Source organism: Coregonus lavaretus, assembly GCF_964263955.1.
Source record: "Coregonus lavaretus genome assembly, chromosome: 1".
NCBI classification, from domain to species: domain Eukaryota; kingdom Metazoa; phylum Chordata; class Actinopteri; order Salmoniformes; family Salmonidae; genus Coregonus; species Coregonus lavaretus.
In genome coordinates, this window is record NC_139988.1 from 157930 (window position 1) to 184212 (window position 26283).

At 44.7% G+C, this 26283-nt stretch overlaps 1 protein-coding gene across 1 annotated transcript in view; it reads right to left on the minus strand.

Annotated features, from left to right (window-relative positions):
• Positions 1 to 400: 400 nt before the first annotated feature.
• Positions 401 to 26283, minus strand: part of LOC311118650 (uncharacterized protein) — a gene marked incomplete at both ends in the record, with an annotated part of 194103 nt that continues 168220 nt past the window's right edge. The window contains 3 exons of the mRNA XM_084157660.1: positions 401 to 410; positions 611 to 718; positions 1784 to 1880. Of these exons, the coding sequence (XP_084013786.1) occupies positions 401 to 410; positions 611 to 718; positions 1784 to 1880 (215 nt within the window). The remainder of the gene's footprint in view (positions 411 to 610; positions 719 to 1783; positions 1881 to 26283) is intronic.

Consider the following 26283-nt stretch of genomic DNA (forward strand, 5'->3'; position numbering starts at 1 on the left):
AGAGAGAGAGAGAGAGAGAGAGAGAGAGAGAGCTACCCAGTGGAAGAAAGGAAACCCAATCTAGAGTCATGATGTGTTCCTGCTGAATGCAGTCTGCTGTCTGCTGTACGGCAGCTTAAATATGTCAATGATGAAGAAAGGCCTGTTATATAAGACCCTGTAATATTCAAAAGTAGTGTACTATGTAGGGAATAGGGTGCCATTTGGGACGCAGACTGGAGCGCTTTGGAGAATAGCCCCTCTAGGCTTAACATAGCTACCTCATAGCTAGGCTCATTTTAAACTTGTTTTTGTTCCTGCGCTAACGGTTCAAAACAAATACTTCAGAGAGATAGGATGCGTTCCAAAGGTAACCTTATTCCCTATATAGTGCACTACTTTTGACCAGGGCCCACAGGGCCTATAGTGCACTATACAGAGGATATACAGGGGATAGGGTGTCATTTGGGACTCAAAAATACAAATTACATATAGAAGGTGTTAGCTAGCTAGCTAAGGCTTCAATGATGCCATATTCATTTAGCGATAGCTTAAATGACCAGGTAAGGTAATGGGGTAAATATTAAAGCAGATATGGTACAAGGGGTGTCCTGGTACTGTAGGTACTAACCTGTTCACCAGGTCTTGGCAAATGCCTCCATTTTGGCAGGGGCTGGAGGCACATTCATTGATGTCTTCCTCACAGTGTCGGCCAGAAAACCCAGGCTCACAGTCACAGCTGAAAACAAAGGCAATCATTAATATTGATATCCTCTTGCATAGAAAATAGAAAATCTATTTGTTTACTCGTAGTGGCACATGTGAGGAAGACAAAATGATAAAATAACAGATCAATGAAGAGGACTTTATCTGATATTAATTACACATCGGATCTAGATTGACCGGAACCTTTTAGATTGTGACTGTTTGACTAAACGTTAAACTAAGCTGTAAAGAAGGATTCATATAAACAGTCCTGTTTTGAGTTAAAAGGGGAGACGGTTCCTCATTGAACTGACCTCATTTCCACTCCAAAGGGCATGTTATGAAGCCACATAATTTTTTGCATAGTGTTTATGGAAATATGGCATGAGCCTTTGTTCATTTAACAGTTCATTTAACCATATCACAGGGTCACGCTTAGCGTTGTGTAGCAACATCACACCAAATCACACACATCTGATCTGAGACCACAACAACAATATATTGCTGTGGTAAATACATGTTCATTATATGTGCTTATAATATACAGAGCACATAATGTAGTATATTTATTATAATATTACAGAGACCATACTATCAATATATTTATAATATGTTCAGAGGCGGTAAAAATAATATGGTTGTGATAAGTATGTGATAATATTCATTATACTTCCGGAGTCATCATAAGGCAACCACCATCTTGAGATTGTGAAGCTCACCATCTACTTGTCTCAATTTCACCATATTCAATAATTGTCACCTTGGAATTAATTGCACTCATTAGTGTTAGCTAAATTACTGCTAAATGGGAGCAGGTATTGTGCGTAATTGATCAAATCATAAAATCATCTGGTATGTGTTTATAATCCATTATTCATAAAATCTGACAGCCATTTTCATCTTTGTTTGTTTGAGTGAGTATCTCTGGGTTGACAAATGAATGGAAGTGTCCCAAATGGCTCCCTGTTGCCTATACAGTGCACTACATTAGGCCGGATCCTATAGGGTTCTGATCAAAAGCACTGCACTACATAGGGAATAGAGTGCCATTTGGTATGCAGACTATGTATATAAGGTGCCCCTCGCGGTTCACTTTTACCTGTAGCTGTTGACCCGGTCAAGACAGTGGCCCTGGTTCTGGCATGGGCCTGAGATACACTCGTCGGTGTCAATTTCACAGCGCGTTCCCTGGAATCCTGAAAGATAGATGAGTTGGTCATGGATCAGTAAGAGGCCAGCTGGCGAGGCATCGAGCGTCAAGCTCCATGATAACAAAGGCCCTGGTGAATGGAAGGAGTGGAAGTCAAATGTTCATTTTAATGGAACTAGTAGCCCCTGTAGCATCTCTCATCTGCCAGCCCCTCAGCCCTCTCTGTTTCCCCTCTCAGAGGAGTGGATACGTCTAATAATACTGCAGTGGCACAGACAGATTGGAGGTCTGAGGGTTGGTGAGGAGTTAGGGAGAGTTGGGGGTGGTGGGGAGAGTTAGGGAGAGTTGGGGGTGGTGGGGAGAGTTAGGGAGAATCTGGGGTGGTGGGGAGAGTTAGGGAGAGTTGGGGGTGGTGGGGAGAGTTAGGGAGAGTTGGGGGTGGTGAGGAGTTAGGGAGAGTCTGGGGTGGTGGGGAAAGTCAGGGATGGTGGGGAGAGTTAGGGAGAGTTGGGGGTGGTGGGGAGAGTTAGGGAGAGTTGGGGGTGGTGGGGAGAGTTAGGGAGAGTTGGGGGTGGTGGGGAGAGTTAGGGAGAGTTGGGGGTGGTGGGGAAAGTCAGGGATGGTGGGGAGAGTTAGGGATAGTTGGGGGTGGTGGGGAGAGTTAGGGAGAGTTGGGAGTGGTGGGGAGAGTTAGGGAGAGTTGGGGTGGTGGGGAGAGTTAGGGAGAGTCTGGGGTGGTGGGGAAAGTCAGGGGTGGTGGGGAGAGTTAGGGAGAGTTCGGGATGGTGGGGTGAGTTAGGGAGAGTTGGGGGTGGTGGGGAGAGTTAGGGAGAGTCTGGGGTGGTGGGGAAAGTCAGGGGTGGTGGGGAGAGTTAGGGAGAGTTGGGGGTGGTGGGGAGAGTTAGGGAGAGTTGGGGGTGGTGGGGAGAGTTAGGGAGAGTTGGGGGTGGTGGGGAAAGTCAGGGATGGTGGGGAGAGTTAGGGATAGTTGGGGGTGGTGGGGAGAGTTAGGGAGAGTTGGGAGTGGTGGGGAGAGTTAGGGAGAGTTGGGGGTGGTGGGGAGAGTTAGGGAGAGTTGGGGGTGGTGGGGAAAGTCAGGGATGGTGGGGAGAGTTAGGGATAGTTGGGGGTGGTGGGGAGAGTTAGGGAGAGTTGGGGGTGGTGGGGAGAGTTAGGGAGAGTTGGGAGTGGTGGGGAGAGTTAGGGAGAGTTGGGGGTGGTGGGGAGAGTTAGGGAGAGTCTGGGGTGGTGGGGAAAGTCAGGGGTGGTGGGGAGAGTTAGGGAGAGTTCGGGATGGTGGGGTGAGTTAGGGAGAGTTGGGGGTGGTGGGGAGAGTTAGGGAGAGTCTGGGGTGGTGGGGAAAGTCAGGGGTGGTGGGGAGAGTTAGGGAGAGTTGGGGGTGGTGGGGAGAGTTAGGGAGAGTTGGGGGTGGTGGGTAGAGTTAGGGAGAGTTGGGGTGGTGGGGAAAGTCAGGGATGGTGGGGAGAGTTAGGGATAGTTGGGGGTGGTGGGGAGAGTTAGGGAGAGTTGGGAGTGGTGGGGAGAGTTAGGGAGAGTTGGGGGTGGTGGGGAGAGTTAGGGAGAGTTGGGGGTGGTGGGGAGAGTTAGGGAGAGTTGGGGGTGGTGAGGAGTTAGGGAGAGTCTGGGGTGGTGGGGAAAGTCAGGGATGGTGGGGAGAGTTAGGGAGAGTTGGGGGTGGTGGGGAGAGTTAGGGAGAGTTGGGGGTGGTGGGGAGAGTTAGGGAGAGTTGGGGGTGGTGGGGAGAGTTAGGGAGAGTTGGGGGTGGTGGGGAAAGTCAGGGATGGTGGGGAGAGTTAGGGATAGTTGGGGGTGGTGGGGAGAGTTAGGGAGAGTTGGTGGTGGTGGGGAGAGTTAGGGAGAGTCTGGGGTGGTGGGGAAAGTCAGGGGTGGTGGGGAGAGTTAGGGAGAGTCTGGGGTGGTGGGGAAAGTCAGGGGTGGTGAGGAGTTAGGGAGAGTTGGGGGTGGTGGGGAGGGTTAGGGAGAGTCTGGGGTGGTGGGGAAAGTCAGGGGTGGTGGGGAGAGTCAGGGGTGGCGGGGAGGGTCAGGGAGAGTCAGGGGTGGAGGGGAGAGTTAGGGAGAGTCAGGGGTGGTGGGGAGAGTTAGGGGTGGTGGGGAGAGTCAGGGGTAGTGGGAGGGTTAGGGAGAGTCAGGGGTGGTGGGGAGAGTTAGGGAGAGTCAGGGGTGGTGGGGAGAGTTAGGGAGAGTCAGGGGTGGTGGGGAGAGTTGGGGTGGTGGGGAGAGTTAGGGAGAGTCTGGGTGGTGGGGAGAGTAAGGAAGAGTCAGGGGTGGTGGGGAGAGTTAGGGAGAGTCTGGTGTGGTGGGGGGAGTTAGGGGTGGTGGGAGATTTAGGGAGAGTCAGGGGTGGTAGAAGAGTTAAGGAGATTTTGGGGTGGTGGGGAGAGTTAGGGAGAGTAAGGGAAGGTGGGGAGAGTTAGGGAGAGTAAGGGAAGGTGGGGAGAGTTAGAGAGAGTCGGGGGTGGTAGGAGAGTTAGGGAGAGTCAGGGGAGGTGGGGAGATTCAGGGGTGGTGGGAGAGTTAGGGAGAGTCAGGGGTGGGGAAGAGAGTTAGGGAGAGTCGGTGGTGGGGAGAGTTGGGTGTGGTGGGTGGAGGTGGGGAGAGTTGGGTGGAGTTAGGGAGAGTCGGGGTGGTGGGGAGAGTCAGTGGAGGTGGTGGTGGTGGTGGGGGGAGTTAGGGAGAGCCGGGGGTGGTGGGGAGAGTTAGGGAGAGTCGAGGGTGGTGGGAGAGTTAGGGAGAGTTGGGGGGAGTCGGGGGTGGTTGGGAAATGTATGGGTGGTAGGGAGAGTCATATGTGGTGGGGAGAGTTCGGGAGAGTCGGGGGTGGTGGGGAGAGTTGGGGGTGGTGGGGGGAGTTAGGGAGAGTCAGGGTTTTGGGGAGAGTTATGGGTGGTGGGGAGAGTTATGGGTGGTGGGGAGAGTTAGGTAGAGTCAGGGTGGTGGGGAGAGTCAGGGGTGGTGGGGAGAGTCGGGGGTGGTGGGGAGAGTCGGGGGTGGTGGGGAGAGTCAGGGGTGGTGGGGAGAGTTAGGGAGAGTTAGGGGTGGTGGGGAGAGTCAGGGGTGGTGGGGAGAGATAGGGAGAGTCAGGTGTGGTGAGGAGAGATAGGGGGAGTCGGGGGTGGTGGGTAGAATTCGGGAGAGCCGGGGGTGAGGGGAGAGTTAGGGAGAGTCAGGGGTGGTGGGGAGAGTTAGGGAGAGCCAGGGGTGGTGGAGAGAGTTAGGGAGAATCAGGGGTGGTGGGAGAGTTAGGGAGAGCCGGGGGTGGTGGGGAGAGTTATGGAGAGTCAGGAGTGGTGGGGAGAGTTAGTGTGAGCCGGGGGTGGTGGAGTTATGGAGAGTCAGGAGTGGTGGGGAGAGTTAGGGAGACGGAGTTGGGGAGGGCTGTTGGAGGAAAGAGGGAAAGGAAGAGAAGAGAGGCTAAGGTCTAGAGCTCCTTTGGGAGGGATAGGATGGTGTTCATTAGGGGGTGAGGGAGGGATAGGATGGTGTTCATTAGGGGGTGAGGGAGGGATAGGATGGTGTTCATTAGGGGGTGAGGGAGGGATAGGATGGTGTTCATTAGGGGGTGAGGGAGGGATAGGATGGTGTTCATTAGGGGGTGAGGAGGGATAGGATGGTGTTCATTAGGGGTGAGGAGGGATAGGATGGTGTTCATTGGGGGTGAGGAGGGATAGGATGGTGTTCATTAGGGGGTGAGGAGGGATAGGATGGTGTTCATTAGGTGGTGAGGGAGTGATAGGGTGGTGTTCATTAGGGAGTGAGGGAGGGATAGGATGGTGTTCATTAGGTGGTGAGGGAGTGATAGGGTGGTGTTCATTAGGGAGTGAGGGAGGGATAGGATGGCTAAGCAGATCAGCATGGATGCTTTGTGGCACTTCTGAAGGCATGCAGGGAGACAGCCTGGAATAGAGGCGCTGGCTGGCTGGCTGGCTGGCTGGCTGGCTGGCTGGCTGGCTGGCTGGCTGGCTGGCTGGCTGGCTGGCTGTCAGAGTTATTCCTTTGGTACTTTAACTGCTGCTGTGCTGGTGTTGCTGCTTAGCTCCATATACTTTTCCTCTGCTCTGCTCCTAAAGAAAAATACTAGGCCTATAGGAAATAATCTAACCAACGTTGATTATCAATGTAATGGTCATTTTGAAAGGACGCAACCATGGAAATTGAGTTATTCTAAGAACATCCCTACTTTGTGAATGTGAGGGTTTCATACATAAATTAATGTTAATGAGAATTCTGATTGATACTATATGTTGGAATTAGTACAGAGAAACAGAGATGAAATGTTGTACTTTGGTTAGCACCCCACTCCTTCTCTATCTGTATCCTAGGCCTAATCACAACTCAAATAAAAACAACAATGCAGTCAACATTTTACCATGAGTTCAAACAAAGCTAATGAAAGACCAAATCCTTAGGTAGCAAATCTGAGTTCCTGAATGCCTACATATTAAGTCCCTCTGAGATTAATGACCACAGCCATTGGGGCTAATTAGCTCGAGGCTATATCATTTTATGTTGACCACATAAATCAGGATTATTTCATAAATAATAGGTAATAATAAAGTGCATGGTGGTTCTTCTGTTCTCTATGCATTTATCTACCCACTTAAAACACCTTTGTTGGCGTAATGGATAAATGAGTCTATAGGCCTACAGGATCTTGTATACCTGGCTGATAGTGCTGCAGTACAGCTCATGTTGGCCCAGTAAGCCCAGTCATATGCTAGATATTAAAGTATTAATGGTGGTGTTTGGATCAGGCTGAAAAAACAAGACGTTCACACCTGCTATAAATTCCATTATGGAACTAAATGCGAGTCTTGTAGCCGGGTGCAAATGGAATTCTACAGTAGATCTGACTGGCTGCGTGTTGCACTGCTTCTTCAATGGTTTAAATAATGAATTTAGGAGGGGAGCGGTCTACAATGTTGTGTAGATGAAAATAATCGATTCAGTCTACATTCTCATCGAAATGAGGACTACAGTATCTAATGTATAAATCCTTTGTAGATCAGTAGGGTCAAAGTCAAACCTCTGTGACGGACAGAAAAACAATTACAGGGAGAAATACAACCAGTCAAACTCAGAGCCTCAGAATTCTGTCATATGTTGATTGAAAACGTCCATCAAATCCACTTGTGACTCTTCAGTACTTATTACAATTAGTGCTGCAGGTTTATTATACCCACAACCCCTCATCTCTACCGAGACCACGCCACACACGACATGAGCAGTGATCACATCGCTCCAGACGGGGATGATAGAATGGGTGTGTGTGTGTGTGTGTGTGCGTGTGTGTGTGTGTGTGTGCGTGTGTGTGTGTGTGTGTGTGTGTGTGTGTGTGTGTTCGCTCCAGATGTGTCTGAGCACTGAGAACCAACACTTTGTGCCTTGGGTATCCCACCTCTACCGTCTCCCTGAGCTCTCTGACAGAGGAAAGAGCCCCCAGTCACAGGCTGTGTCCCAAATGGCACCCTATTCCCTATATCTAGTGCACTACTATGGGCCCTGGTCAAAAGCAGTGCACTAAATAGGGAATAGGGTGTCATTTGGGACGCAGCCAGTGCTTGGCTTGGTGGCAGTAGCAGCCAGTAGCAGCCAGATACATACATTGTGTTGACATTCAATATTGTACCGGAGGTGCCTTAGCCATTGGTTTGAGTGACAGATCTGCCTGAGAAAGCTCTGCTGTCCCATAATTCACCGGGAGAGATTGTGTGTTCTCTCCAGTTCCCATGGTCCCTCCTTTCTACTGTCACATCCCAAGGTGCACAGAGCCTTGACAGCAATGACACAAAGGGTACAGTACTCACACCGCTCATAGTTAGCGTAACCACTAGTTTTACCCTCCCGGAAATGTACATGTTAAAAAGGTGTTGGAGATACAATAAAATGTGTTGTTGTGTAATTATTGTAAAACAAATTGCTTTCAAAAACGCCTGAAATGTCATATGTATTGGAAACAGGTTATAAAGTAATTGACATGCCATGTAACATGTTAGAATCTCAAACAATGTGTTAATTTCTTGTAGGGTAGGCTTAAACATGATGAGAAAAACGATACTGTACATTCACATGGTCTAATATGAAATGGTATGTGTGGAATATTGTACATATTGTATTCTTAGCCAGTGTGTCACATCATCTCTTAAATTTACCATGTCATCGATGTACAACATTTTTACTATAAAAACATGATATTTTTGTTAACAGTATCTGTGTAAAACACTACCCTGAGGCCAAGTCCCCTCAAATTCAAACCTGGACCTCCAAGCCAGTTCCACTGCATTTTTCTCCCTCTAATCAGGGAAATCAGGGACTGATTCAGACACGGGACACAAGGTGGGTGCAACTAATTATCAGGTAGAACAGAAAACCAGTATAGATGATTTTCAAGTACATATGTTGTAGAATTAAACACCTATATGCCTTAAAATGTTTATGGATTGAGAACCAGTTGAAGGGTTAAGACAGAGCAGAGACATGTATGTGTTTTTCATAACTCCCTGCAGCTGGTCTGGGTATGTCAATGACATGTGATGGAGATACAACTCCTCGTTGTGGCTGTGTGGAGATTGGAGTTACAATGGAACTAGTGTTATCATTTGTTTGTGCTTATGACCTGACACATGGCCACATGCACATAATCTCAAGGGCCAGGGAGGATGGTAAATGATAAATGCTTAAATGTATGTGGTTGAGAATGGGTTATGGATGACATGTTTAAACCATATTTAAGTATTAATTGATATGTTTTATAATGTGTTATGAAATGATAAAGGTAAAAACAGAATGAACATGATTGATACTTTGTACTTCAGATATATGTCTGGATGGTGAATATAGTCAATACAGAGTGTGATTGTTCTTTAATGTACGTATGTACATCATTTTTTTGAGTCACGCCACTAATAAGATACAGAGGCCCCATTTAGAGAAGCGCAAGTAGCCCCTGTGAGTAGCCAACATGTGATAATGAAAATATGTTATTCATTCACATAGAGAAGAGTAACTATGTATGTTGACTATGCATTTGTGTCTGAATAAAAGGACAGCTCTGGTTCAGGGCAAGCAGTTGCTCCATGGAGCAAGCTCGGCTTTGTTATGCAAATAATAAAAGTCTAATTTTTGGATTCACAAGCTCCAGTCTCTTGAGAGATATTTTGAGTTGACTACTTTTGAGTCAAATATTTCTACGACACCAGCAGGTTCCGGACCCCTGGCCTACGCAATGTTTATACAAAACATCCAGAGTACCCTGTAAGGAGCAATCTATCCAGGTAGGCTAATCATCATGTATGGAGGGACATCATCAATCTATCCAGGTAGGCTAATCATCATGTATGGAGGGACATCATCAATCTATCCAGGTAGGCTAATCATCATGTATGGAGGGCCATCAGCAATCAGCTAACCAGGTAGGCTAATGATCATGTATGGACGGCCATCAGCAATCTAACCAGGTAGGCTGGTTAGGTATGTTTTTAATATTTAATAAATTAGCAAGTTCTAAAAAACGATTTATTCGCTTTGTCATTATGGGTTATTGTGTGTAGACTGATGAGGAAATTTTTTATTTAATCAATTTTAGATAAGGCTGTAACGTAACAAAATGTGGAAAATGTCAAGGCCTCTGAATACTTTCCGAATGCATTTAATGTATTTACCATTAATTTCTATTGGGCACAAAATAATCTGAAACACAACCAAAACAAACAGCAAATGCATCCAAAGAATGTGTAGAGTCACAAGCTTGATGTAATCATTGCATGCTATCAATATGGGACCAAAACACATAAGTGAATTTGTCCCAATACTTTTGGTCCCCTAAAATGGGGGGACTATGTACAAAAAGTGCTGTAATTTCACCCGATATGGATGAAAAAACCCTCAAAATTAAAGCTGACAATATGCACTTTAAAATCATAATCATTGTATCATTTCAAATCCAAAGTGCTCGATTACAGAGCCAAAACAACAACAAATGGGTCACTGTCCTAATACTTTGGGAGCTCACTGTAAATGATAACACTACTGCATTATGGTTGTAGCACAGCGGTTCCCAAACTAGGGGTCGCGACCCCATGTAGTGTCGCCTGATATGAAAATAGGGTCGTGGGAGAATTTCCAAAATCCTGAAAAATAAATACAAATAAAATATATATTATAATATTGTCTTTGTATCTCAAAATCATTGTAATGTGGTTAACCTTAAAAATCAAAATCAAAATTATTCAAATCTAAAAGATCAAATTCAACCAGAGAGCGCCCTTAGATCATGGGATAAGGCCGCACTTGACCGTTGTACTTGAATCATTCCCACAGTGAATGGCTAGGCCTGCTACACTACGAAACCACACACTATTGCAGAGACTTTGATATTACCGGCCGCAATTCATATGGTGAAAACAATGTGTGGGGAGGCAGAAGCACAGAAACTCACATCACTACCTTTGTCAGATAACACTGTTAAACAAAGAATGTATGCTATTGCTAGCAATCAAGAGGAAACTCTGACTGAACGACTCAAACTGTCCAGCTCACACTCTCCAGATGGACGTTAGCATGTGAGGGCCGAGATGCCCATGCATTGACTTTTGATTGCTATACATGTCGGGGGATGCTATTCACAAGGAAATATTGTTCCGTCTCACGATTCCCGAGCATGAAACGGCAGGTGGGATGTTCAGTGTGCTGCGTGGCTATATTGACGAAAAACAGATCCCAAGGGATCGAATGGTGGGCTTTTGCACAGATGGGGCTCCATCTATGGCAGGACGGCGGGCAGGCCTCTGCACTCTAGTTATGAATGTGTCTCCCTCTGCCATATGGAGGCATTGTATGATACACAGAGAGCAACTGGCGGCGAAAGGGTTGAGCACAGAACTCAGAGATATACTGCAGCAGGTAACTTCGATTGTAAACTACATCAAACCACATCCACTGTGCGAATGCCTGTTTGCAAAACGATGTGGAGATATGGGATCAGAGCATTACAATGTTCTATTTCACAGGCTTGGTGGTTATCGACGGGGATTGTTGGAAAGATTTTTCGCATTGAGAGAGGAACTGCTGTTATTCAAAATGGATGTAAAAAAACAGACTTGGTTGACTTTCTGTGTAATGAAAAAATGTGTCTCCTTGCTTATGTAACATTGGTAAACTGAACGCAAGCATGCAGGGGAAATACAAAAACATTCTACAGATGAGTGACCGGAGAGAGAGTCTTTCAAAAGCGAACAGTGGCCCCTTCCCTCGACTGTGCATGTTTCTAACATCCCACACGTGTGATGACTGCTCACCTCCAACTCTTGGAAGAGCACTTTGGGATCTACTTCCCAATCCGTTTTACTGTGATCCTGGCTCAGTTGACATGCCGGTAAGTGAAATCGAACAGCTATCGAGCTGTCATGTGACCGAATGCATTCACAGGTAACTACGGAGGAGTTTTGGTTCCTGACTCAAAGAGAATACCCTGCCGTCTCCCTCTGAGCAATAATGCCGCGTTCAAGACAACTGGGAACTCTAAAAAAAAAACGAGCTCCGACTGGGAAAAATCATTTTGAACGGTCATCCAACTCGGAATCTTGGTACTCTTTCTAGAGCTCCGACTTTCCGACCTGAAGATCACCGACATCATGATTTGACCTCGTATTTTTCAGAGTTCCCAGTTGTGTTGAAAGCTCCATAAAACTCATGGTACCCTCCGCCGGCTCATATCTGTGTGAAGCTGGAGTCGGGTGCTCTCGTCTGCATTAAAACCAAATATCGATCCAGGTTGGATGTGACAGCAGAGATGAGGTGCGCACTGTCGACCACACCCCCTGACTTTGAGAAGCTCCGATGCGACATGCATCAAGCCACTCCCATCTCATTAGTGGTGGTGAGATAAGATACATTATTTCAGACTCATTTGCTATTGACTGTCATAGCGCCACATTAAAAGTATGTGATGTTGAGTTGAGAAGACAATCAGAAATACTGTTAGAATGTTTTTCAATTGACTGCCATAGCCCCAATTAAAAAAGTTAACATTGGTTGTTAATTACATCATTTATTTCACATGGTTGGGGTCACGAGAATTTTCAGATATCAAAATGGGGTCGTTGGACAAAAAAGCTTGGGAACCCTTGTTGTAGTACGTTCAGTAAAATACCTGTGAGTCACACAGGATTGGTGTATACAATAAATAGAGACACTTCCATTATAGGTCTCTCGTTTTAATGAATACACACATTCAAAGAAAACCCATTCAATACAAGAGGTGGAGAAGGTTGCATTGAAGAAACTGAGTCAAAAGCTTTGGCTGATGCTTCATAAGGCTCTCAGTTTCATCTCAGGAGAGTGCAGCCAAGTCTACACACTTTGTCTGCTGCGTCCCAAATGGCACCCTATTCTCTATATAGCTCACTATTTATGACTAGGGCCCTGGTCCAAAGTAATACACTATGTAGGGTAATCAGGTGCACTTTGGGACGCGACCTCTCTCTCAACTCAGGAGAGTGCAGCCAGGCCTACACTGCATTTGTAGCAGTCTGAAAAGCCAAATGATATTGTCAAGGTGGAAGCCTTTCAACAGAGCTTTGATTTCAGCTGAGCAGGCGCATTGTGGAGACACACAAACGATGGAATGGACAGCATGGGGAGAGAAGTAAATGGAGAGGCACATGGTCAATTGGCAAAAAAGATTAAAGACAGAACGCTTCAGACTTTTACTTCTGAGACCACATTTACTTTAGTATACTGCTCAATCGGTTCCGGAGAGTGAAAAAGAGGGCTGAGAAAATGGAGAAAGTGCTTTTAGGGGTAAAGATTAGGTGTGCTGAGTCTAGAGAGAGAAGGACAGATACAAAATTGCTCTCAGGGAAGATGGACGTTTTTGAACTGATGTAAAGCTAATTTGATGGACCCAAAACATTTATTACAGCATGAGTTGGGATACTGACTGAAACTTGGATTCTCTCCTTCAGACACTTTGATCTGAGTCACATATTGATATCAGCCGCATCCCAAATGATACCTTATTCCCTATGTAGTGCACTACTATGGGCCCTGGTCCATAGGCCGCTATGTAGGGAATAGGGTGTCATTTGGGACGTACCATTCCATATCTGAAAGTTAGCTTGAAGATGCTACACAGCTATTCTATGGTCCAGTTATTTTCCCAGACACTCCATTCACCACACAAGATGGGGACAATTTGCTCTCTGGCAGTGGAGGGCACGGTAATGACATGATGCAGGCGCTTCATGCACAGAGACAGGGATAGAGAGGGGTGGTGGATTGTTATGATCATGTCAGTGCATGAATCTAAGGCTTTTCTTGATAATAAGAAGATTGTGGGAGCTGTAGTGTTGGATTTCAGTGCAGCCTTTGATATTATTGACCATAACCTGTTGTTGAAAACACTTACGTGTTATGGCTTTTCAACCTCTGCCATATCGTGGATTCAGAGCTATCTATCTAATAGAACTCAAAGGGTTTTCTTTAATGGAAGCTTCTCTAATGTTAACCAGGGCAGCTCTCTAGGCCCTCTACTCTTTCTATTTTTACCAATGACCTGCCACTGGCATTAAACAAAACATGTGTCCATGTATGCTGATGATTCAACCCTATACGCGTCAGCAACCACATCTAGTGAAATCACTGCAACCCTAAACAAAGAGTTGCAGTCAGTTATAGAACGGGTGGGCAGTAATAAACTGGTCCTGAACATCTCTAAAAGTGCTGCAAAGAAAGACCTAGTTCAGGTGCAGCTGATCCAGAACAGAGTGGCACGTCTTGCTCTTCATTGTAATAAGAGGGCTAATATTTATACTATGCATGGCAGTCTCTCTTGGCTAAGAGTTGAGTAATGACTGACTGCGTCGCTTAAAATTGTTATAAGAAATTTGAATGTGTTGGAAATTCCAAATTGTTTGCATAATCAACTTACACACAGCTCTGACACACACACTTACCCCACCAGACATGCCACCAGGGGTCTTTTCATAGTCCCCAGGTCCACAACATATTCAAGGAAATGAGAGCCATGAGTGCATGGAACTCCCTTCCATTTTATATAGTGCAAGTGAACAGCAAACCTGGTTTAAAAAAAAACAAATAAAGCAACACCTCACGGCACAACGTCTCTCCCTCGTGTGACCTACTTGTTGAGTGTATGTACTGACTAGGGCTGTTGCGGTCATGACATTTTATCAGGTTATTGTCATGCAAATGATGCCGGTCTCACTGGTAATTGTCTGTTAATCAACATAAACACGTCTAGCATCTCCAGGCCTCCACACATTCAAGCCGCTGATGCACGCCTTTGGAACATCTACATTTGAACAAGTCTAATAAATCTATTTAATATATAATAATCCATTTATTTTAGGTAGGTCTAAAGAAACTTTATGATATGAAGAAAATGTTTTTTTTTAGAAGAACAGAATATGAGTTGGCCTACTGTATGTTACCTGGCTATGCTCCATGCCATTGGCTGTAGGCTTGTTAATTTAGCAGACAAGATATGCTTTTATGTTCCGTGCCATTATTTTTATTATTAAATGATTTTATAGTAAGAATAATATACGTTAGATTTAGTTATTTGGCAACTTTAGCAGTAAAGGATACGAACCTTAGATTGTCAACAAAACAAATATGGCTGCATGATTTGAGAAAGTTCCTTGCCTCAGGCTGCATGATGTGTTTATAGGCTATTGATGATTTGAGAAAGTTCCTTGCCTCAGGCTGCACACGCTGTTCTCTCATCAAGTGATCATATTTTCACCCATCAGACTATTTTTACTAACATGCTAAATTTGTTTCGATTTACAAATGGTCCATTATCAAAACGGGCAGGAACAGTGGCAGGGGAAAAAAATACATGTCATCAGTATGCACCCGAATAACGAATGGAGGCCGCTTTCCCGCAGTTCGTTTTTTTCAATGATGCTGAGTAGGCTCCTCCGGTTTCATAGCGGAGCATGTGCTTAATATGAGCAGCTGATAAATAAATATAGTAGCAGCTGGGATCCTCCTCTTTTTAGTGGCAACCATCAAAACCCTGCTTTCACACGCGATTGCATAAAGAAATGTCTGGCCTTATAAGAACACTTATTTCACTCCAGCCATCAACCACTGTTTGAGGAGCATGCAGCCTCTCGCTAATCCACGGGCACTCCAACCCTGTTCCTGCAGCTACCCAGTGCTTAATTAGGCAAACCAAGTGAAATTTGTTCGGGGAACATCGATAGTAACATGTTTTCACAACGAAACATATTTAATGAAACGGTTGAACAGCCCCTCTCTCTGTGCGCCCAAGAAAGGGATGAAGGAGAGAGAGAGAGAGGAGATGGAAACGCACGGGTGGTGAGATATTCTGTAGCTAAAGGTCATGTGTCAGCCTATTAATAAAAAATCACATCAAACATTTATCATCAAAACAGTGTCGTGCTTTTAAAACGCACCTCACTGTCATCAGTCAATTTGAAGAAAAAACAAATGCCCTATTACTAGACTATTCAAAATCAAAGACAAATTCACTATAATTGTAGACTAACTCTGTAAGCCGCCCTGCACAATCAATGAACGAACAGCATCTTTCTGCCATGTGTAATATGCAGTAGGATATTAGGCTTTGTATTGTATAACGGCACAATCATTATTTTAATTCAGGGGGGATTTTGGGCTTGGGCTCATAAACAGGTCTATGGTATGAATAAGCTCTAACAGTATGTGTTTTGAATTAATCATCACCTTTAGAAAGAGCTGTCCATTTAGTTGTGTTAGGCTTTGAAACAACGACCATGTTTTCCACTCAGTTTCAACCTGTTGTTGAACTTCTTTCTTCAAATTGACTGATCACAGTGAAGGTGCGTTTTAAAAGCACGACACTGTTTTGAAGACAAGTGTTTGATGTGATTTTCGATTGCATTTGCATTGATGTCAGAGTGGTTAGAGGGACAATAAAGCGCTGGGTACCAGGCCATTAGTGACCCGATGATCGTTAGCAGTTGGGTACTACTAACGCATATCCAGAGTGCATAAAAGGAGATTACTGTCACGTGGAATTTTACTGCGGTCATGACAGATGACTTCCGGTGTGGCAGTAATACGGTCTCCGCAACAGCCCTAGTACTGACAAGTATGTGTAACTGATAGATGCACACACGTGCACTACTGGTCTGGGATACCTGAGGGATATTCCTACCCAGCTCCATGTTGCTGACTGGTCTGGGATACCTGAAGGATATTCCTACCCAGCTCCATGTTGATGACTGGTCTGGGATACCTGAGGGATATTCCTACCCAGCTCCATGTTGATGACTGGTCTGGGATACCTGAGGGATATTCCTACCCAGCTCCATGTTGATGACTGGTCTGGGATACCTGAGGGATATTCCTACACAGCTCCATGTTGCTGAGTGCAAATGTAAAGCGATGCGGAGCGACCAACGGACGACAACGCTTCTGAATTATTTCACTCCATCTTGCCAGATAATCTGATTCCTTTTAGTTTGGTTCGCCTCTCTCCCGGGCTGCAATTCATAACAAGCCCATCAATATAATGGTTCTCTCCACAAATAGCTCCCTGTGGCGCTGAGAGGAGCTAACGGAGACATCAGAGACCTGGTGGTGGGACAAACAGGTGGAAACATATTGGTTGCGTCCCAAATGGCACCTCATTCCCTTTATAGTGCACTAATTTTGACCAGAGTCTTATGGGCCCTGGTCAAATGTAGTGCATTATGTAGGGAATAGGGTACTATTTGGGACACAAACATTGACTCACCTGGATGGTACTGTAGGATGTACATTGTTGGTGAGAATATATGTCTATATCCTATGTCTATATACTATTGGTTATGAACTATACAATCGTTTGAATGTACATAGGACTTGAAAGGTACCTGGACTGGACTGTACATCTTTTCCACTGCTATGTCTGTAAGCATATCTATTGGTTTGGAACTATCTTAGCAATGCCTTGAATATGTTTCTTTTTATAGTCACCGATTTCAATTTCCAGGAGAGACCCTTGAAGAAGAAAACCCTTCCCGCTACCATGGTTACACAGACAACAAACAGGTACTCAAGGCTCCATGAGTGGCCACGATCATCACCATGTGTCTACCAGGCCCAGAGGTGACACCATGACACTGAGGGGCTGAAGGTGCTCTATTTGTCACCACTCAACCTGCTCTGCTGAAACTACACTCTTAGATAAAGGGCTGTTCTGGCTCATCCCTGTCCAGTCACCCTTCATGGTTCTAGGTAGAATCCTTTCACCCACCCGCAAAAAAACTAAAAATATCCACAAATGTTTTAAAGATAGCTTTTTTTCTAAGAGGAGAGGAGAGGAGAGGAAAAGAGAGGAGAAGAGAGGAGAGGAAAGATGAGGGAAGGGGAGAAGAGATGAGGGAAGGGGAGAGGAGGAGAGGTTCTGAAGAATGCTTTTTCCCAGAGTGCAACACATTACCATCTGTTTTACTAAGCTACTCTAACGCCACTCTATCCTTCCCTTTGCTTCTCTTCTCCTCTTCCTCCTTCTCCTTCTCCTCCTCCTCTCCTTCCTCCTCTGTTGAGGAAACTATGGCAACACCAATTCTTAACCCCCGGCTGTTAAAGTGAAGCTCAGGTCTTTTAGGTGAGAACACGTTATTCCATTCCTGTTTTCTTACTCTGCTTTTAAAATAATTACATCCTGTACAAGGGCTTGTTCCTGTAATGCAGTGTGAGGTGTGTGAGGTTTGTGTGTGTGTGTGTGTGTGTGTTTTTTGTGAGTGTGTGTGTGTTTTTGTGAGTGTGTGTGTGTGGAGGGGCTTGTACCAGATAGGAACCATGCATCATTGTGTGATAAATATTACATGAACACTTCATTTACACAAGACTTCTTTCTGCCTGTGATGTCATCTCTGGTGACACACACACACACACACACACACACACACACACACACACGCACATCTACACACACGTGGCGCCATCTCCAGTCATATCATCCTATCTCTGTGATACTGTATGTGGTGCCATCTCCAGTCATATCATCCTATCTCTGTGATACTGTACGTGGTGCCATCTCCGGTCATATCATCCTATCTCTGTGATACTGTATGTGGTGCCATCTCCAGTCATATCATCCTATCTCTGTGATACTGTACGTAGTGCCATCTCCGGTCATATCATCATATCTCTGTGATACTGTACGTGGTGCCATCTCCAGTCATATCATCCTATCTCTGTGATACTGTACGTGGTGTCATCTCCAGTCATATCATCCTATCTCTGTGATACTGTACGTGGTGCCATCTCCAGTCATATCATCCTATCTCTGTGATACTGTACGTGGTGCCATCTCCGGTCATATCATCCTATCTCTGTGATACTGTACGTGGTGCCATCTCCAGTCATATCATCCTATCTCTGTGATACTGTACGTGGTGCCATCTCCGGTCATATCATCCTATCTCTGTGATACTGTACGTGGTGCCATCTCCAGTCATATCATCCTATCTCTGTGATACTGTACGTGGTGCCATCTCCGGTCATATCATCCTATCTCTGTGATACTGTACGTGGTGCCATCTCCAGTCATATCATCCTATCTCTGTGATACTGTACGTGGTGCCATCTCCAGTCATATCATCCTATCTCTGTGATACTGTACGTGGTGCCATCTCCAGTCATATCATCCTATCTCTGTGATACTGTATGTGGTGCCATCTCCAGTCATATCATCCTATCTCTGTGATACTGTACGTGGTGCCATCTCCAGTCATATCATCTTATCTCTGTGATACTGTACGTGGTGCCATCTCCAGTCATATCATCCTATCTCTGTGATTCTGTACGTGGTGCCATCTCCAGTCATATCATCCTATCTCTGTGATACTGTACGTGGTGCCATCTCCGGTCATATCATCCTATCTCTGTGATACTGTACGTGGTGCCATCTCCGGTCATATCATCCTATCTCTGTGATACTGTACGTGGTGCCATCTCCGGTCATATCATCCTATCTCTGTGATACTGTATGTGGTGCCATCTCCAGTCATATCATCATATCTCTGTGATACTGTATGTGGTGCCATCTCCAGTCATATCATCCTATCTCTGTGATACTGTATGTGGTGCCATCTCCAGTCATATCATCCTATCTCTGTGATTCTGTACGTGGTGCCATCTCCAGTCATATCATCCTATCTCTGTGATACTGTACGTGGTGCCATCTCCAGTCATATCATCCTATCTCTGTGATACTGTACGTGGTGTCATCTCTGGTCATATCATTCTATCTCTGTGATACTGTACATGGTGCCTTCTCCAGTCATATCATCCTATCTCTGTGATACTGTACATGGTGCCTTCTCCAGTCATATCATCCTATCTCTGTGATACTGTACATGGTGCCTTCTCCAGTCATATCATCCTATCTCTGTGATACTGTACATGGTGCCTTCTCCAGTCATATCATCCTATCTCTGTGATACTGTACATGGTGCCTTCTCCAGTCATATCATCCTATCTCTGTGATACTGTACATGGTGCCTTCTCCAGTCATATCATCCTATCTCTGTGATACTGTACATGGTGCCTTCTCCAGTCATATCATCCTATCTCTGTGATACTGTACATGGTGCCTTCTCCAGTCATATCATCCTATCTCTGTGCCTCTGATGTGGGCCCTTCTGGTTCACTCCTTGTGTCACGCACCTCGCCGACATACAACCACCAATTAAAAATGTATAACGTTCGTACAGTTAATTAACCTGGAAGATGGCAAGGGGTGGTGTTGATTTTACAAACAGTTAATGTCAATCATGTCTAATGTGCTCTGCAGTGTGTGTACAGTGCCTTCGGAAAGTATTCAGACCCCTTTACTAAAATTGATTAAATTGTTTTTCAAAAACAGGTTTTTAGAAATGTTTGCCAAGAGTGTGCAAAGCTGTCATCAAGGCAACGGGTGGCTACTTTGAAGAATCTCAAATCTCAAATATATTTTGATTTGTTTAACATTTTTTTGGTTACTACATGATTCCATATGTGTTATTTCATAGTTTTGATGTCTTCATTATTATTCTACAATGTATAAAATAGTAATAATATAGAAAAACCCTTGAATGAGTAGGTGTGTCCAAACGTTTGACTGGTACTGTACATACATACCTCAATGACCTCGTACCCCTGCACATTGACTCTGTACTGGTACCCCGTGTATATAGACAAGTTATCATTACTCAGTACTGGTACCCCGTGTATATAGACAAGTTATCATTACTCAGTACTGGTACCCCGTGTATATAGACAAGTTATCATTACTCAGTACTGGTACCCCGTGTATATAGACAAGTTATCATTACTCAGTACTGGTACCCCGTGTATATAGACAAGTTATCGTTACTCATTGTGGATCTATTATTACTTTTATTATTACATGTTTTATTATTTCTCTATTTTATTTTCTCTCTGTATTGTTGGGAAGGGCCCTTAAGTAAGCATTTCACTGTTAGTCTACAGCTGTTGTTTAGGAAGTATGTAACAAATAAATTGTTTCATTTGATTAGATTTATCTAACACGCATCAAACTTGCCTTATAAACAGGTTGTTGCAGCACAGCTTGGAACAACTGCAAATCAAATCTGCAGGGGTGAATTGCAATTGCCCAGTGAATTGATAAGATCTGTTGTTCCCCATCATACATGCCACAGTGAATGAACAACAGCCTCTGGTAGGGTGTTTCACTTCTACACGCACACACACGCGCGCACGAGCACACACACAAATACACACACACACACACACACACACACACACACACACACACGGGAGGGAGAGCCTACTAGTCTAGTTAGAACTACAGGTTGTTCTGTTCAGTTGTTTAGTTCTTAGAGCCATTGATCATTCTAACCACAAGCTGGGGACAATAAGGGACAAACACCAGCACAGATCTGTTGCAGTCCTCCATGTGGGCTAAGCAAACCTACAGGCACACACACACACACACACACACACACACACACACACACACACACACACACACACACACACACACACACACACACACACACACACACACACACAAGCACGCACAAGCACGCACAAGCACGCACAAACACACGCGCACAAGCACGCACACACACACACGTGCGCATGCACAAGCACGCACACACCACACCAGAAACTAGTCAAAAACAGTGAAACACAATGCAAGACCATTTTGTATCACCTATTATGTGACAGGTCTCATTCTCAGACTCTGACTAAATGGATGGAATGTAAACATGTTCACTAGACTGAAACATTTTTTTTTCTCGTACATGTCTAAATATTTAATTGGACATTAAAGTCCCATCACACGACCTGAGAGACCTATACCAAGGTACTCAGTGTCTACACTGAGTGTACAAAACATTTGGAAGACCTTCCTAATATTGAGTTTGCCCTCAGAACAGCCTCAAGTTGTCGGGGCATGGACTACAAGGTGTCGAAAGCTTTCCACAGGGATGCTGGCCCATGTTGACTCCAATGTTTCCCACAGTTGTGTCAAGTTGGCTGGATGACCTTTGGGTGGTGGACCATTCCTGATACACACGGGAAACTGTTGAGCAAGAAAAACCCAGCAGCGTTGCAGTTTCTGACACAATCAAACCAGTGCGCCTGACACCTACTACCATACCCCGTTCAAAGGCACTTAAATCTTTTGTCTTGCCCATTCACCCTCTGAATGGCACACATACACAATCCATGTCTCAGTTGTCTCAAGGCTTAAATATCCTTCTTTAACCTGTCTCCTCCCCTTAATCTACACTGATTGAAGTGGATTTAACAAGTTACATTAATTAGAGATCATAGCTTTCACTTGGTCAGTCTATGTCATGGAAAGAGCATGTTTTGTATACTCTGTGTGGCTGTGTTTGTGACAACTCACCCTTTTTATTTCATAACATTTAATTGGGCATTATGAGCCATTACACCACCTGAAAGCAGGCTACATGAAAGCACTCTGTTTCTATGGTTTTTCTCATTTCAAAAACATTTAATTGGGCATTTTGGCAGCACTACACAACCTGAAGGGCTGTTTTAGCTCACCGGGCTACATCAAATATCCTACTGGTATAATAGTAGATCACTGGTCTACATCAAATATCCTACTGGAATTGTTATCTACTCTACTAGCTCACTGGACTACACCACAGGAACTAATAGTAGCTCACTGGTCTACACCACAGGAACTAATAGTAGATCACTGGACTACACCACAGGAACTAAGAGTTCACTGGACTACACCACAGGCTATAATAGTAGCTCACTGGTCTACACCACAGGAACTAATAGTAGCTCACTGGTCTACACCACAGGAACTAATAGTAGATCACTGGACTACACCACAGGAACTAATAGTAGCTCACTGGACTACACCACAGGAACTAATAGTAGATCACTGGACTACACCACAGGAAGTAATAGTTCACTGGACTACACCACAGGCTATAATAGTAGCTCACTGGTCTACACAACAGGAACTAATAGTAGATCACTGGACTACACCACAGGAACTAATAGTAGATCACTGACATCACAGGAACTAATAGTAGATCACTGGACTACACCACAGGAACTAATAGTAGATCACTGGACTACACCACAGGAACTAATAGTAGCTCACTGGTCTACACCACAGGAACTAATAGTAGCTCACTGGACTACACCACAGGAACTAATAGTAGCTTACTGGACTACACCACAGGAACTAATAGTAGTTCACTGGACTACACCACAGGAACTAATAGTAGCTTACTGGACTACACCACAGGAACTAATAGTAGATCACTGACATCACATGAACTAATAGTAGATCACTGGACTACACCACAGGAACTAATAGTAGATCACTGGACTACACCACAGGAACTAATAGTAGTTCACTGGACTACACCACAGGAACTAATAGTAGCTTACTGGACTACACCACAGGAACTAACAGTAGTTCACTGGACTACACCACAGGAACTAATAGTAGCTTACTGGACAACACCACAGGAACTAATAGTAGTTCACTGGACTACACCACAGGAACTAATAGTAGATCACTGGACTACACCACAGGAACTAATAGTAGCTCACTGGTCTACACCACAGGAACGAATAGTAGATCACTGGACTACACCACAGGCTATAATAGTAGAGCACGGGACTACACCACAGGCTATAATAGTAGTTCACTGGACTACACCACAGGCTATAATAGTAGCTCACTGGTCTACACCACAGGAACTAATAGTAGCTCACGGGTCTACACCACAGGAACTAATAGTAGCTCACTGGACTACACCACAGGAACTAATAGTAGCTTACTGGACTACACCACAGGAACTAATAGTAGTTCACTGGACTACACCACTGGAACTAATAGTAGCTTACTGGACTACACCACAGGAACTAATAGTAGTTCACTGGACTACACCACAGGAACTAATAGCTCACTGGTCTACACCACAGGAACTAATAGTAGCTCACTGGTCTACACCACAGGAACTAATAGTAGATCACTGGACTACAACACAGGAACTAATAGTAGCTCACTGGACTACACCACAGGCTATAATAGTAGCTCACTGGACTACACCACAGGCTATAATAGTAGATCACTGGTCTACACCACAGGAACTAATAGTAGTTCACTGGTCTACACCACATGAACTAATAGTAGTTCACTGGTCTACACCACAAGTTATAATAGTAGCTCACTGGACACCAACACAGGTTATAATAGTAGATCAATGGTCTACACATCAAGAACTAATAGTAGTTCACTGGTCTACACCACAGGAACTAATAGTAGTTCACTGGGCTACACCAAAGGTTATAGTAGTAGCTCACTGGACTACACCACAGGAACTAATAGTAGCTCACTGGACTACACCACAGGCTATAATAGTAGACCACTGGTCTACACCACATCACCTAATAGTAGTTCACTGGTCTACACCATAGGAACTAATAGTAGCTCACTGGACTACACCACAGGAACTAATAGTAGCTCACTGGACTACACCACAGGAACTAATAGTAGCTCACTGGACTACACCACATGAAATAATAGTAGCTTACTGGACTACAACACAGGCTATAATAGTAGCTCACTGGCCTACACCACAGGCTATAATAGTAGTTCACTGGACTACACCACAGGAACTAATAGTAGATCACTGGACTACACCACAGGCTATAATAGTAGCTCACTGGACTACACCACAGGCTATAATAGTAGTTCACTGGACTACACCACAGGAACTAATAGTAGCTTACTGGACTACACCACAGGAACTAATAGTAGTTCACTAGACTACACCACAGGAACTAATAGTAGATCACTGGACTACACCACAGGAACTAATAGTAGCTCACTGGTCTACACCACAGGAACTAATAGTAGATCACTGGACTACACCACAGGCTATAATAGTAGAGCACGGGACTACACCACAGGCTATAATAGTAGTTCACTGGACTACACCACAGGCTATAATAGTAGCTCACTGGTCTACACCACAGGAACTAATAGTAGTTCACTGGACGACACCACAGGAACTAATAGTAGCTCACTGGTCTACACCACAGGAACTAATAGTAGCTCACGGGTCTACACCACAGGAACTAATAGTAGCTCACTGGACTACACCACAGGAACTAATAGTAGCTTACTGGACTACACCACAGGAACTAATAGTAGTTCACTGGACTACACCACTGGAACTAATAGTAGCTTACTGGACTACACCACAGGAACTAATAGTAGTTCACTGGACTACACCACAGGAACTAATAGTAGCTCACTGGTCTACACCAAAGGAACTAATAGTAGCTCACTGGTCTACACCAAAGGAACTAATAGTAGATCACTGGACTACAACACAGGAACTAATAGTAGCTCACTGGACTACACCACAGGCTATAATAGTAGCTCACTGGACTACACCACAGGCTATAATAGTAGATCACTGGTCTACACCACAGGAACTAATAGTAGTTCACTGGTCTACACCACATGAACTAATAGTAGTTCACTGGTCTACACCACAAGTTATAATAGTAGCTCACTGGACACCAACACAGGTTATAATAGTAGATCAATGGTCTACACATCAATAACTAATAGTAGTTCACTGGTCTACACCACAGGAACTAATAGTAGTTCACTGGGCTACACCAAAGGTTATAGTAGTAGCTCACTGGATTACACCACAGGAAATAATAGTAGCTCACTGGACTACACCACAGGCTATAATAGTAGACCACTGGTCTACACCACATCACCTAATAGTAGTTCACTGGTCTACACCATAGGAACTAATAGTAGCTCACTGGACTACACCACAGGAACTAATAGTAGCTCACTGGACTACACCACAGGAACTAATAGTAGCTCACTGGACTACACCACATGAAATAATAGTAGCTTACTGGACTACAACACAGGCTATAATAGTAGCTCACTGGCCTACACCACAGGCTATAATAGTAGTTCACTGGACTACACCACAGGAACTAATAGTAGATCACTGGACTACACCACAGGCTATAATAGTAGCTCACTGGACTACACCACAGGCTATAATAGTAGTTCACTGGACTACACCACAGGCTATAATAGTAGCTCACTGGTCTACACTACAGGAACTAATAGTAGATCACTGGTCTACACCACAGGCTATAATAGTAGTTCACTGGACTACACCACAGGAACTAATAGTAGCTCACTGGTCAACACCACAGGAACTAATAGTAGCTCACGTGTCTACACCACAGGAACTAATAGTAGCTCACTGGACTACACCACAGGAACTAATAGTAGCTTACTGGACTACACCACAGGAACTAATAGTAGTTCACTGGACTACACCACAGGAACTAATAGCTCACTGGTCTACACCACAGGAACTAATAGTAGCTCACTGGTCTACAACACAGGAACTAATAGTAGCTCACTGGACTACACCACAGGCTATAATAGTAGCTCACTGGACTATACCACAGGCTATAATAGTAGATCACTGGTCTACACCACAGGAACTAATAGTAATTCACTGGTCTACACCACATGAACTAATAGTAGTTCACTGGTCTACACCACAGGCTATAATAGTAGCTCACTGGACACCAACACAGGCTATAATAGTAGATCACTGGTCTACACATCAAGAACTAATAGTAGTTCACTGGTCTACACCACAGGAACTAATAGTAGTTCACTGGTCTACACCACAGGCTATAATAGTAGCTAACTGGACTACACCACAGGAACTAATAGTAGCTCACTGGACTACACCACAGGTTATAATAGTAGACCACTGGTCTACACTACAGGACCTAATAGTAGTTCACTGGTCTACACCATAGGAACTAATAGTAGCTCACTGGACTACACCACA